Source organism: Lepisosteus oculatus, chromosome 2 (genome assembly GCF_040954835.1).
Source record: "Lepisosteus oculatus isolate fLepOcu1 chromosome 2, fLepOcu1.hap2, whole genome shotgun sequence".
In the NCBI taxonomy this organism is placed as follows: Eukaryota; Metazoa; Chordata; class Actinopteri; order Semionotiformes; family Lepisosteidae; genus Lepisosteus; species Lepisosteus oculatus.
The window spans coordinates 2,408,973-2,425,062 of record NC_090697.1 but is presented as its reverse complement, the minus strand read 5'-3'; the positions used below and the strand labels follow the sequence as shown (position 1 = coordinate 2,425,062).

The 16,090-nt window shown below is 37.4% G+C and overlaps 1 protein-coding gene across 2 annotated transcripts in view; it reads right to left on the bottom strand.

Annotated features, from left to right (window-relative positions):
- The window catches only part of tpd52l1 (tpd52 like 1), a 30,529-nt gene that overhangs the window by 12,043 nt on the left and 2,396 nt on the right, over positions 1 to 16,090 (bottom strand). For both annotated transcript variants that reach the window (XM_015359722.2, XM_015359727.2), the window contains exons 2-3: positions 4,624 to 4,739; positions 3,731 to 3,879 (exon numbers count right to left, since the gene is read on the bottom strand). In XM_015359722.2, coding sequence (XP_015215208.1) covers positions 3,731 to 3,879; positions 4,624 to 4,739 — 265 coding nt within the window. The remainder of the gene's footprint in view (positions 1 to 3,730; positions 3,880 to 4,623; positions 4,740 to 16,090) is intronic.

The following is a 16,090-nucleotide window of genomic DNA, read 5'->3' as shown; positions in this document are numbered from 1 at the left end:
CTGTATTATCAATAAGCCATGCCGCTACATAGGCAATATATACTTATGCAATACGCCCCAGAATACAGCTCTTCTCTGGACTGATTCAAGAGAATCAGTATAATTTTGATGGAGTGGTGACCCAAGTACACTGCATCATTTTCATGGCTTTAACAATTCATTCTGACTTCTACACAGTTCTCACATTGTGTTGCTTTAATTAGTCTTTAAAGTAGTAATGAATGTTTCATATCTACTGTATATACAACCTGGGAAATTTCTCAAGTCTGAGGGGAACACAGAGGGAGAAAAGTACTGGCAAATCATATAGGAAAACCTCTTTAAGAGCTGAGACTGGGACAATAATTCACCTTTCAGCAGGACACTGACCCAAAGCTCAGGGCTAAAGCTACACTTGAATGGCTCAAGAACAAGAAAGAGAATGTCCTCAAGCGACCTCAAGTCCTTACTTGAATCTTATTGAGAATCTATGGAAACTGAAAACTGTTAGACCATAAGTGATCCCCAAGCAACTTGAGTCAGAGTATTCATTTTGAGCATTCAGTTTTGGAAGATATATAATTATTTAATATACAAATATTAAGTTTAAAAATGTGTACACAACATTTTGCAATTTCACAAATTGAGAAACTACGGTAAAGGTCTGACCACCTTTGCAAGGCACTGTACTGTATATACTATATAGTTAATTAAAGTTACAAAAATAATTTATCTTATTAATTGCTTTCTTGTTTGGTCCAGATGTACTGTAAATGATGTGACCTATATAAGGTCAACATTGCCTCTTTTGTATTTAGTTTTTGCTATTTGTACTATATGTTAATACCCAACATAATGTCACAATCAGCAGCAGGTGTTTGCTCAGTCTTAAATTTGCTATAAACCTTCCTGAACTTTATTTGCTGCTACTATAATGTTGGGTCATCCTCCTATTTTAGTTTAATCTGCAAGCCTGTCTAGTTTACTGTCTATACCAGAATCCAGATCAGCGATATAAATTAAGAACGGTAGTCCCAGTACCGATCCGTGGTACTCAAACTACTTACTGTACATCACCGCAACCTGAGTACTTATCCCTTTGTATGAACTTTGCACTTCTGGACAAAAATACACAGAGATTGCATGCTCTTGAAAGACACCACAGACTTCAAAGATGTTCATTGCAAGATACTATATACATACTTGTATACAGTAAATGTTTCTAATGTTTGAACGTACAAGACTTTCATTTTATGTATGATTTTTGGGTTAAAGGTATATCAATGATATTGTTTTGATAAGGTTTGCATCAAAGTTGAAACCTCTTGTTAGTCTACAACAAGTGATTACAGAATAAATGTGATACAAGTTAAAATCATTTTTAATATTTTGGCATAATAATAGTATGTTATTCAAAAAATATTCTGATATTCTGATTTCTATATGTTGAATGTAAAGTTCATTTCTGGTTAGGATACCTAAAGATGAAGATAAATAGTAGAGTCAATTGTTGGAAATTATTTAATGTTTTTTTTATTTCCTAAGCCTTCTAGGAAATTCAATGAATCCATTTTCCTAAAGATTTAGATCTAGATCTAAATCAGACACTGGAATAGTTTACAAGAACATGTTCATCTTATACTGCTATAGAGCAAATTCCAGTTAATAAAACTTTTATTTCATATTTTCACAATTTTATTATCATCATTACTCAATTTATTTGCTGTTGATCTTGAAAATTAGATTGTTCTTCGCTACTGAAAAGATTTAATTACCCTGCAAAATACAATCTGGTAGAAATCATATCTTAAAGCCTAGTGATAGTGTATCCATTTAGACACTAGTTATTGGTGTGCTGAGGCCTTCACAACTAAAAAACAATGTTTTTTAACTTCCTTTTAAATTAGAAGCGTTTAGAACAAATTAAAAGTATTCAGACAGCAAAGTAAATATTTATTTTTTTATTTACTGTCAAATAATATGTATTTGTGATTGATGTGAATTATATTAGTCATAATCCAATGTAAATGTAATTGTGTGCAATTCCACAGCGATTTCAAGTGACTATAAGTATTGGGATACTCTCACTTCAAGCTTCACTTCAAATAGATTTCAGATGGTAAAACTCAGTATTGAGTTACACATCTCTTTGAGGCAATAACTGCGCATAGTCTGCTAACCACTGAGCTCATCAAACACTTTGTATAATCATTCAAGATGCCTTTCTCAGCCTTGTTTGTGGGGTGTTGTTAGTTGAAGTTTTTCTTAAGCGTATAAGATGCATTCTCAATGGGTTTTAAATCAGGAGATTGGCCAGTGTGAGATTTTCCACTTTTTTCTAAGTGGATCCAATACTTAAAATACACAACTGACACACAACCAACTTGATAAATACTGATGAATACTGTCCAGCACATCTGCGTCTGGAACAGTGCAGGTGTTTTGTTTTTCTAATCCACGTTAGGGATGACTACGGTTATCCTGAAATGCATATTGAAAATGCAAACGAAATGGCAACGCTAGCATAAACGGACTGTAATTAACTGCACAAAGCCCGTGAATGAAAAAAGCAGGGTATGGTATGTTTTAGACAACTGAAACCTTTCTCCGTGTTGGTAATTTGACTGCTTGACTGGACTGACTTCAGCAGGCTGTGTTAGTGTGTAGTTCCCTCTCCATGGAAACAGTGATCTGAGAGGAAGGCTCGTTAGAAGCTACTATTAAAAGGTGTCCAGCAGACAACTGGCTTGCTGAGTCAAACCACACTCACCTACTGTATAAAGAGACATTAATTTACCATTCATACAGTACCTGCTCAAAGAAATTTGATCCCTAATGGTACCTTATCCCTTTATTCAATTAAATGAATTATGATCTATATGAATAATTATGATTTTCACACTTGGGCCAAATATAACACTCACACAGGATCATGAAATTAGCCATCTAATTCTGTTCTAAAAAAGCTTTTACGAAGAGGGAGTCTGTTTTAGTTCCGGTTAATACTGCACCCCTGCTGGGAACAGCTAAGTACTGTAGCTACGGTAACTGGCGCTTGGTACTTAAAGGTTCAATACAGGAGTTACTGGATGAATTCATAAGCAATTCGTTAAAATAAGTGTTTTTTCATGTGCACATAAAAGTCAGTTTTATGTCCCAGTGATGAGAGATGGAATCAGAACTATGATCAGCAGTGCACCACTGTGAGAACGTACAATAACTGTAGGAAGCAATAATGTCAGATATAGGCTGTGGTTTGGCTTTATGAGACTGCTAACCTTTGCTTCAATGGCTCTGAACAGAGGTAAAATCACGTCAATACCTATTAGGCTAATTTCTGCAGACAAGAGTAAAACACCCCCAGGCCTGTATCCTTTTATTCCATCAGCTGCAGAGAAGACTTACACAATTTACTTGCACACTGCATTCTACGGAAAGTCGGATGAATGAAGCTAAATTATTCAAGTCAATTTAAAGAGAAAAGTAAAAGTAATGAGAAATTTCACATTTGGCCAAGGCACACTGGTACTAATGACTGGATTGATCTTCATGTTTACAAATCCAAAACATTTTCTACAGCTTTAGTACTATTAAATTAAATGCTAATAGAATAAACTTTCATCTCTTGCTACTTATCTGAGGTTGTGCCATTTAAATGCAACTCGCTATTTAGCCCAGTCATGATTTAATCCAGGTAATCACAGTCATCCTTACTCACCCAGGCACAGGGAATAAAAACAACTGCACTTACGCTGTGGATGTTTGCACCTCATGCCAGCTTTTGCTGACATTCTGTTTCAGGTCGTTCAATGGGTTCATTCCCAGCTTCAGTTTAAGCTCAGCATGGTGTTTTTCCTTGGCAGCCAGGACTTGCTTCAGTGCAGCGATTTCTTCTTCTAACTATTCAAAAGTGGAAATTCTAGTTGAAGCAAACAAATACTGACTCCTAATGTCCGTCAGGACTGAGAAAACAGAACAAACCAATGCTGTGAATTAAAACCATTCAGATGGCCATTGGAAAAGCGCCTGCTCATTTACACATTGAGAGTATATGCCAGGGGTGCATATTGTAAATTACTGCATAACTACATGTAAAGATAAATGTAGGTCATCGCATAATTACTATTTGCATAATACTGATGGTATTGTTCACATTGCTGCTGCACTCCACTTGGGTCCTGGGTTCAATTCCTGGGTGTCTATCTGTGTGGAGTTTGCATGTTCTCCCTGCCTTCGTGTGGTCTTCTTCCTGGTGCTCCAGTTTACTCCCACAGTCCAAAGACACGCTGGTAGATTAGTTGTCTTCTGGGAACACTGGCCCTGGTGTGAGTGTGTGTGTGTCTGGCAATGAACTGGCGTCCTGCCCAGGGTGTACCATTACTTGACCCAGCTTCTCTGAGACTTGAATGTAGGTTAGAAAATGGATGGATATTGTATCATAAAAACAACATATTACATCACTGAATAGTTAACCACCCTCCAATTTCATTTATCCCACTCTAATAAAAGAAAGAAAATTTAGAACCCGATGTGTCTGTTTTTAAAAACTGTGGGTCACAGTTACTTTTATTTGCCTGAAACATCTTTCAATCAAACCGTCAGTGGTTCCAAATCAATGTCAAAAACATTATAAAAGCACACTACCTTAGCTAGCTCTGTTTGTATTTCCTCTCTCTCCTCTTCCGAAACACTGTTGTTCAGGTCAACCTCTGCAACCACATCTTCATCTACTTCTTGTAGGGGCTCTGTCTCCAGCAGACCTAACAAACGAGGCAAGAGCAGGAACAAATACACCAGGAAACAGAGCGATGACTATCCATTTCGCACAGCTGGTCGTGGTATAAAAACCTAATCTGATCTCACAAACAGATGCTAGGACACCTAGGATGTACACACAGAGGATAGAGGGCAAGCATACTTTCCACTTTGGTGCTGTCACCCCAGGCTGAGGAAAAGATGAGGCTGGATGAAGACCAGGGAGTATTTATACAGAGAAGAGCGCAACTGCAGCATTAGAAGTTGACCTCTTCTATTAAACATCATTTCCACAAATGCTGATTTTTTATACAGTATATGTTTATCAACAGAAAAAAGTATTTTCCATTCAGATTGAAAGAATGAAACAGCTCTGTAAACATATCACAATCCTGTTTCATGCTGCTTTTTGACTGGCAAAGCAGTAGAATTTGAGCACTGCTTTATAGCTTGTCCATCACTGTGAGAACTGTAATCTTCCTCAGCATGACCTCACTGCATTTTAAATACAGTTCTTTCTGCTTCAAGGCCTCGCAATTATCTGGCTCATTCAACATCTACTGCACCGTCTTTCTGCGATTCAAGTAACCCTGTATTAGTAAATCTATTTTTACATGGATGTAATCCCAGAATACCTTTCACTTCAAAAGTACACATGGCTCATCTAACAGAAATTGTGCTTTTGAGAATGAGAATTATATTAAACCCCAGGCATTCTACTGATGCTTCATTTTTAAATGCCCCCAAGATTCAAGAATTCAGGGAATTCATGTTTTGTGTAGTTTCTGGATTATTTTATTAACTTTATGTTCCATTATACAGTGTATAAGCACTAATCCCCTTTCCCTGTTTCATGGAACACAATCTTGAAATACCATAATAACTATACCTATAACTGCACCTGATACATCATATTACATAATTATTTTTCTCTCTGGGTATAAGCTCAGTTCTTAAAGGTTACAAATAAGCACTTCAGATGTTACCACCAAAAAAACAGTACACATGGAATTTTTTAAGCCAAAAGTCATTCTGGCAGTTAGAGGGGTCTGTCAAATAAGATTTTTGGAGATGTATTTTTTCTATATTATAAAAGCACTAACACACTTTATTTAGAAATTAAAACAAGTCCCAGAGATGACAAATCATACTAAAATGATTATAAAAAGAATCAATCGTCCACATCATTTCAGAGATTATCATTTTCATACTGACCCTGTTAAATCCTACTGCATCTCATTATTTAATGCTAGTAAATTAACTGAAACTAAAGTATTAACAGATGCTGAAATGTGCTTTTGTTCTTGAGAATTAATAGATGAAAGGTCTGATTTTGATCAGCAATCTGGAGGTGCACAATCTATATAAATAACATACTGTAATATATACAAATAATTTTGTTGTTCAATATCAGCTTTGATAAGAATACGAAACCACCAATGGCTGCAGTAACAAGCCTTGTGTACAGAAAGGGAAAGACTGCAAAGCGGAGTTTGCATGAAGCTGATAATCTGGCCTTCAGACCACAGGGGGTCCAGGGGACGTGTAGAGTCAACAAATACAATGTGATCAGTAATTGTGAGCTGTTGGCAGCCTTTTCTGTTTAATGGATGACTACGGTGATTATGTAGGCTTAGGTGATTAGATGTTCAAAGTACAGACTCTTAATTATTAAAAAAACATTCTGTATCTTTAAAGAGAATGAATAATCGTGGTAATTGATTTATAGTATTTATTATTTAAAAAGAACATAGGTCTCATTAAAACTGCCAAAAGCTCCCGAAACTTCTTTGAGTGGATACAGAGCTCAAAAAGAGCTGCATTTAAAAATGTGCTCTCAGTAATAAACTAACTGCTGTCTTTATCCTGCCGGGAGCCCTACTATTAATAAAACCATGAAAAACGTTTCAAGGTCCAGCCTTTTCCACTCCAGCCGATTAAAACAGAAAAAACTCAGATCGTGCGCCATCTAATATATTGTTATGCCTGGAAATTCCTATTATTATATTAAAAACATGACATATGTATTGGGGATAAATAACATACATTATAATTAACAATAAAGTACTGAACAATCTGAAATAATGAAAAGCAAGACATTATAAATAGTCTGAGTCAAATCTAAGGTGCCTCAGGATTATCCACTCGTAACCTTTGTGAATTCTTCTGAATCTGGAAGCATATTTTCTTGTATAACTCATTAGACGTTTTCTCTTGCCTCTCGCAAGCTACACAGATAACTAGGACTATGATTAAAAAATCATACAAGTAAACAGGCTCCTTGTGATGTATTACCGTACCTTGCTTCGAGTGGTACCTTCAAAAAGCTTCAGCAACACATTATTTCTGCATGCATACCTCCAGTACTGCGTATCTGAACCACACAGCAACTCAGCTGTTATTTGCGTGGATTACCAACAAGACATTTCACTCCTGAGTACACTAATTGCAAAACACCCATGGTCAAGCTTCCTTAAATCTAATGACTAATTTTCCTCTGAATCATAACAAATGTCAGATTTAAGTCTTGTACGAAAATGATATGTTATCAAACAAAAGTACACTTTTTTTAGCTGATTTATTTTTAGCTAATTTAACATTGCGGGACCTAACTTTTTATTTTAATGACATTAATAACAGTTCTTCAGGCTTAAGAATTTACAATGAATTATAAAATGTTCAAATGGTAGGGAGAATGTAAAGTTAAAACTTAAAATGTAGAGAACAAACCGAGTCTCTCCTACATTGGTATGCAACACTTTTAATACTACACTTTGTGATGGATTCATGTTTTACATTGGTACTTAACATCAGTGTAGTTTTATAATAATGTTCATGTTGCTCATTAGCTTCCACCTATTAGGAAGTACTTTATAATTTTGGTTATGCTAATGATCTGGATATCCAACCATTAAATTTAATTAAAAGTATGATTCTGTATACATTTTGGGATGTAGAGAAAGAAATATTTCCATGCACCTTCATAAACAATTTTTCATTCTTAACCTTAGGACATAAACATGGTATTAATTTGAAAATATGTAGGATAATCATTGTTTTCAAATTAAACAACTTAAACTAAAATTAAACAGCATGAACTGAGAACATAACCACTGTGAAGCAATTGTTCATAATAGTTATTCACTGTTTAGTGCTAAGTGAAAAATAATTCTTGAATGTCTGGTTCCTAGTTCATAAGCAGTGGAATAATATGATAGGACTCGAAGCATGTGATGATAGCCTAATAATTGCCAGCAGGGATGGAATTTGAATTAAATTTGAATTAGGGGCAGTGCGGTGGCTCTGTGGCTCAGGATCTGCGCCTGTGGCTGGAAGGTTGCTGGTTCGTATCCCGCGGCTGGGGAAAAATACCGCAGACTGGGCAAATGGCACGTTCACATTCTAACGCTGATATCGGAGTGGACAACCTGAGGAAAGCCAGACCGAAGTCCGCTCACAGACACAGATGCCCGGAGTGATATCCAGCGAAAAGAATGGAGGAACGGCAGAAAGCTTACCATTCTATCACTGATATCGGAGAGAGCAAGACCAGGAAGAGCCAGGCACGAGAACCCGCTCCAGACACAGAAGCTCGGAGTGATATCCAGTAATAAGAATAGGCAAGCCAGCTCAACATTCAATCACTGATATCGGAGTGATCTACCCGAGGAAAGCCAGGTACAGGACCCGCTCACAGGCACGGAAGATCGGAGTGATATCCAGTGATTAGAATAGAGGAACTGAAAAAAAAACGGCCCAGAGAACAAGAAAAAAAAACTGCGGCAAGACAAAAAAAAACGCTGCTCGCGGGGTCAGTAGGTGGCTCAGCATTCTGTCACGGACGTCCAAAGGGACTAACCGTGGGGAGCAGGAGAGCGGAAAAAGACCCATATGCGTAGCGGCGAGACGGGAAAAAGGCCCGGGCTCATTAGTGCAAAGAGTTCAGGAATGCCGTATAGAAACCTATGCCCTCAGGGAGCGGACGTGGGGCGCCCTGGTGCTAGGCGGGTCTCAAGACATCCGACACATCAATGCTGAGCCAGGACAGAGTGCAAGACCCGGAAATATATAGCCCAAGGGAAAGAGAGGGACAGGAAGGACAGCAGACCGGAAACTAGGGACAGGTCAGAGAAGGAGCGCCCTCTGGCTGCAGAGGGCGTGACAACTAGGCTTTGTGGTTACCAAAATGATACTGTATGACAACTACATTCAACTGTTATTACTTCTTTCAGCAACATCCCAAAAGCCCTTCTTTTGTAGTTCTGTATAATTAATAGTATACCACAATACACCTAAGACAGTCACTTTTAATTTCCTGCTGAACTCTTCATACTGTTGGACACTTTGTGGGTTTTCAAATTGCTAATCTATTTCAGAAACATGTTTCCTCTAGAAACCAATCTATGTTTGTACGCCTGATTTAAAAATATGCGGCATCACACACTTAGCTACACTAAGTTCAAGGTTACATCTAGTACTTTTCCTAGAATTTGTGAAATTCATAAGAAACAAGAAAAACTAAAATTACCCAGCAGTCATCCTGTGCAGACCTGAGGCTTCTTTTGTTCAGTCAAATCGCTGATTGAAATACAGTATTTTTGTACTCAATAGAGTTGAAAGCCACTCTGATGTTCTTCCAAAAACTACAATGACACTATAAACACAACACCATAATTTAAAGATTATATCAGAGGGTCTGAAGCAAATTACAGCTTCAGAAAATAATTAGAAAATGTTTTTATTCATTTGGAACAAAAACGTCTTATTGCTTTGAATTTTATCAAAACAACAAAAAAGGTATATTTACTGAGATACTGCTATATGTTTATTACAGGTGTGGATCAAGAAAATGGTAGAACCTTATATAAATGAAATGCTGTATGTAAAATGATCCACAATGTATCTTGCAATCCATATTGCATGACAATGAAAGATTGTGCCTTTTTAAAAACCCTACACTTGCACCTACAGCAGTTGTCTCCGAACGTTTCTGCAGCAGTTGAAAAGCTGCCCCTGACAAGACCTTGACATTGTTTGTTCTGAAGTTGCACTGTCCAGAATTCCAGAATTAATCTTTTTCAAATATACATCCTAGGCCATACAACTGCAAACAGTTGTTTTAGCTGCCGACTGGAAGAAGTTCACTATTGTCTTGTGAATAATTAAAACTATTTATCATAACAGATACAGATCTTTCCAGTTTGCCAAGGCTATAAATGTAACATACATACAGTATACTAAAACACTGCGTAAAAACCCCAAACTGTTTTAGCTTCTAATTATGTTTCTCATACAGAACTATGTTAAGAGACATATCACGATTTACTGCTTTTCAGTATATAACCATATAAACACTAAAAAAGCGAGTGAACATGTTAAGACATGCTTGTAAACAAACATGTACTAAGATGGTTTTACATGCATGAGTGGCACAAATAATTGCTTATATTTGTATAGCACTTTTCACCTCACTGCAAGGACTCCTAAAGTGCTTCACATATTAGAGGAGACCTCCTTAGTTTCACATTATGTGCCAGTAGTGTGGGCTGCATGTCACATTGCTTGGAGGTGCCAATTGAATTCTGGGCAGATTTAGACCGCTACGTCAGCTTCAGGAACTGGCTTGCTGCTATTGACAGCAAACTTACGGCAGAACACTATGACAGCATTGTGACATCTGCTCTACCTGTTGCTAAAACATGCCCTTAAAATGATCAATGAATCTTGCAACATGACAACATATTTCCCCATTAGTCCCTCGGAGAGACACTCAGCCCTTTCTGTTTCAATCTGAGGTTATTGTCACACAATGGCTGGATCCTTGACACCATCATGTACTGTACCTGTAGGTGTTGAATAAGCTTTGTAATGATATGTTTAGTTTTGTTGTTTCTAAAGAAGACTGCTGATCAGCCGCTGGTTAAAAGACAGAATGGAGACACAACATCTGCATGCTTGTGCTCAGATAATGGTGAACATCTGCTGGAGCTCTTGTGCAGAGATGCCTTCTGCTTGAATATATTTATGAGAAATGTCTGGACAAGTGAGGAAAACATACTGGTATTGAATCATAGTGTTTCTTAAGTGCTTTGACGTATGTATAAAGCATATTTCAGTATATTGCTTTAGGCAAAAAAGCAATTCCTTTGTTCAAAGAAAGGAATAGTGTAGCTTCCACCCCAACGCACATTACTGCTTCTCTTCAAAGATACTTTTTATATGAATTTGCGAGAATTCAAGCCTTTTTCACATTAAACTGGAGACTTGCAACTAAATATAAGATGTCATCAGAGCTAAAAGAATTCAGAAAGCACATACTGTACAAGTGCACCTTATTCAAGATAAACAAATGAAACAAGTTAAACAAATTTACTGAATACTGATACCTGCCACACCTGGAATGGTCATGAAGAAGCAAACAAGCTCGATTCTGCAAAATTATTTATATTATTCAACTATTATTGAACTATTCACTAGTCCTATACACAACATTTCTATAACTTGTGCAGACTTTCTCAGATTTCTGTGTATAGTATATCGCATAGACTAATTATAAATATATTCAGTTTTTAATACGTTTGTCCAGCCAGTTGTGCAAAAACTCTCTAATGAGTCACTGGCTAAGTAAGTCATTCCAGTTCCTTCCCACCAGCTTGTCACCTGAACATCACACTGCTAAATACCTCATGTGATGCCTCTCATTCTAGATTACTTAAATTGGTTTTTGGCTTAGTAGAGAAAGACTCATGACAAACATGAACTTAAAGAAAAGAAGCAAACAAAAACTGTCCAGTAGTGAATATCTCAAGCATACATTTGATTCAAAAGCGCCCACTACACTGTCTATAAATCCATATATACCATCCATCCATTTTCTACCCTCACTGTATTTTGTTATCTTGGCCAGCAGGCTTTGGTGACAGTGCTGCCCATCTCCTACAGGGACTTGGTCATCTACATCCCATGTGGACAGGGAATAAGATGGTAACTCACACCAAGAGCAGAAAGGCACTGTTTTCCATCCATCCATCCATTTTCAAACTGCTTATTCCCATACAGGGCCGTGGGGGATCCGGAGCCCATCCCAGCCTGTGGCAGGCGTAAGGCAGGGTACGCCCTGGATGGGACACCAGTCCATCGCAGGGCAGACACACACACACACACCCACCCACCTCGGGTCAGTTTTTCCAGAAGTCAATCAGCTCACCAGCAGGTCTGTGGTCTGTGGGTGGAAACCCATGTGAACACAGGGAGAACATGCAAACTCCACTCAGACAGCAGCCCTGGGCCCCAGTGTTGTTAGGCATATACTAACTTCTGTGCCACCATGCTGGCCAGCACCATTTTCATCTTTATCAATTTTATTCAGATTATCTTTGGGTGGTGCAATACAATGTTTGCCTTGATTACATTTGATACATCATCACACTTGCATCAATTTGTTATACAAACATCTTCAATGTCTTCTTTACAGTAAATTTGTCGTTCAAGTAATGATTAGAACTAATAAAAGTTATGATTAGGACTAGTGTTATTTTTGCTTAATCATACTATCCTCCTGTTCATCTATTATACTCGTTGCCTTGTATTGCGTTCTACAGCTCTTGTTTCAAAAGGTTGTTGTAACATGATCATATCACTCCACTTCACAGTGTCATTCAGCTCTCTGAAATACACCTGGTTTAATTTTTAATGCAAAGAAAACATGTACAGTAGTATGGAAATTAAAGACTACATTCCAGAATAGTTGGTAGTTCAGAGTCCTGACTAATTGGTTATTTTAGAAGATAATGATTTAAAAAATATCTGTAACCCTGTGTCTTGTGCCCATGGCTTGCTGGGACAGGCTCCGGCTCCCTCCCAATTAAAACTGGAAGAAATGGTTAGAAAATGGAAGGATGGATGGAAAATATTTGTAAACATTAAAGAGCTACAGCCTTCTTTACTGGGAAATCTGTTGAAGTGAAAATTGGTCATCTAATACTGCCTTATACGTTAAGACAGTAAATTAATTCAACGCTCATTCTAATTTTAGAGATATTGATGAAGACCTGACTTTAATATCCTCAGCCCAAAAGGCTGACTAAAAAACAAGAGGTTTCGGATCCTTCGTATTGACTTTTCCTGGGAGGCATTCAAATATGACATTAATAAGAAGGAGAACAAACGAGGACTTTATTTTACAGTCCAGCAAACATGTTGCCCTCTTTCCAAAGAGTTATATAATTGCAGCATTACAGTAATCAGAGGGATTTTCTTAGCAGATTATCTGATGGTCTGGATTTAACTCGGTACTCCTTTGGCTAGATGCTGGTGAAACAGAAAAAAGTCGACAGTGACGTCTAACTCCCTGTGCTGCTGATTAAAAGGTCAGAGCCAGAACAAGACTGCTAGATTGTCAATATAATTCCTGGACATGTTGTAAAAGTGTAGGAGAATCCTCAGTCCAGACATGTGTCTCTGTCTTTGCCTTGCAGTCCAACATTTTTAAACATTTTGTGCTTCAACCTGTATAACAATAATAATAAGAAAAGACGTTGATCTGAATGTTCAATTATTCAAATGATTACCTATAAATCCCCTGAAATTATCTAAAATATTTTACCTACTGGTCAGGATACCTGCTGATTTTAATATGAACCCCTTTTAATTCTATAATATATTCCATATATTTGACTAACATGATTTGACGGTTTCAACTTGCCTAAGCTGCTCTGCCTGGACAATACAGTACATTTCAGCCCCACCGAAGAACAAACCACATTTAAAATGCTCCTCAGGAAACACACATTCACACCAATGCATTTTATACTAAAATTTGTTTTAGCTTTGTAAGAATGATATTAATTGATCAAATAGCAAAAAAAAACACAGGACAGTTTTGTAGCTCACAGGATGACACAGCTCCACACTCACACCACTTGAGGAGAGAGAACTTCCCATGCAGATGAAAAAGCCAGAATGCCTACACAGAATCAGCTCTCTGGGGTCCGTCCATTCACATTCACTGTCCCACCCACGTGCTCTGCTACTGCTCACAACTCACAGAGCAGACCCTACACCTGCACTCACACAACGCTGCGCACAAACAGAAAAGGGGAACTAGTTCAAAAAACGTCCAGTCTTCTGGCTTTGATTATTACAGTCCTATTCATTAATATCAAATGATATTTTCCACAACAATTGTTGTCTACTTTAATTTTGCAATGAATGTGTGTTTCCCAGTGAGTCTGGGGGAGCTGTCCACCAGCAGTGCAGTATTTGCCAGAGTACTGCATGTTTGTACTGTACATGCAGAGCTATTCAATACTGTGACACTGGCCGTGTGCACACTGACTCCTTCGACAGAAAAACAGTAACAAAGGTTAAAGTGGAAACCTGTTGCAGAGTGCGAGCTCCAAAAGCAGGAGCAGATCTTAGTTCCATGCTAAAAAACAGAATGAATGAAGAAAAAGAAAACGGTCACTTGGAAAGTGTTATATTTTTTCTTCCATCTTTTTATATTTCAGCTTTGCATTCTTCCACAGTAGTAATGAAGAAAAACATTTTTGTTAACACTGAAACAATCAGCAGAAGTGCTTTGGTGGATTATGAATGATGAGATGGAGCCCTGATGTTTTACATGAGGAATAAGCTAAAGCACTTGTATTTAAGTTTTTATGTGTCTGGATGTGCTCAAACAGCAGAAAGGAATACTATGCCTGAAAACAGTCCACGAGGGAAGACATTATCGTATCTGGAAAACAGAGTGAGAATCTTTCTAAATGAAAGGTGGGGTTATCTGGATAAGATTTTATGAAATAACAATGATGAAAATGTTTTACAGCTTACTACTATTTATTGTGTAACAAACACCAGTAGAAGAAAAGCATGTGGTATATTCTTTGTTAAGAGCATTGTACTAAAACAGTTGTAAAATATAGAATAGATGCACATTTCCCTGAATTTGCATAACTCATTTAATTGCGATGTGAGAGGATCTGAAAGGGCTGTACATATAGGAGCAGCTCCACTACACAGAAGACAGGCAGGGAAGTGAAAAACTGTTTCACCTCTTAAATTAACAAGGTGTGTGGGGATTTTAGAAGGATTTCTTTCACATCATTGCTACAGTATTTGTGGTTTCATATGTGGTTTACTCTCATGAAAGTTCAAGTATAGAAGAGAAATTTGTTTAAAGAGTCTGACAATTCAGATGTACACAGTCATCAGCCATTCACATGGTTTGATACAGTCTCACTTCACACAAGTGGGAAATAATTCATTCCTCCCACAAGGTAAAATATGTAAATGAATCACTTGTCTAAACAACAGAATTAGGGCTACAGAACATGCCCTCAATAGATTTGCTGTTTCATATTTGATGAAGATTTTTTTACACAATGAGTCTCAAATATATGATAAAAGTGTTTATAAGACAATGAACAAGTGATTTCAAACTGCATTCCAAATCCTGTCACTTCGTTACAAAACGAATTAACCTTAAATTTCCCAAGCTGCAATACAGAATGCTACCTTAACTAATACCTTACCAAGTTCGCTTTCTCAACTTTTGTAGCATTATAATTAACAAATACTTTCACTGTCAACAATGAGATAATAAAGCTATTTTCATGAGATAAAGTTTTTGAAAAGGTCTGAGAGACAGCTTAAAGCAAATATATCATACAAATGTATAGAGCATACAGCAAATATCACTACTTAATATTATGTATAATTTTAGTTACTTTATGAAAAAGAAATTGCTTTTCTGAATTCTAGTATAGTGAAGAGAGACCAGATGCATTCCTGTGTGGTCGAAAGACTAGTGTACTGTGTTGTGATATTTGACTGGAACTGATCCTTTTTAGTCCTTAACAGAGGACATCTGATTTAAGATTTCTAAATCCTCAAATGCATTATCACAATCGACCAAAAGGACTTCAACACAATCAACAGTGAAACACGAACCAGTGGAAACTGCAGGGAAATGTATTTTTACCCAAGAGGCTGTGCAAGAAGCCTAATTCTGGTCTGCAAAAATCACAAACGATGGACCATCTTTCCGTGCACGAAGGATTGAAAAAGTGTATAATACATACTTCAGTGAAGTGCAAAATATGACACAGACAAGTAAAGAAAAAGAAATAGGAAAACAACAACCAGGAGCTAGTTCCTCAGCAGCAGTTAGTGGGAGGTTTTACATACAGGTTACAAAGGAAGTTTCTCCGTGTTCTTCCTGAATCGTTTTAATCTTCTCTAATTAAAGGACACACAAATGATCTCTACTCTTCTGACACAAATTGGGCAGAGCAACCTGTTTCCAGGCACCCGGCTGATAGGGGAGAGAAAGCCGGCCTGTCTCAAGATTATTAGG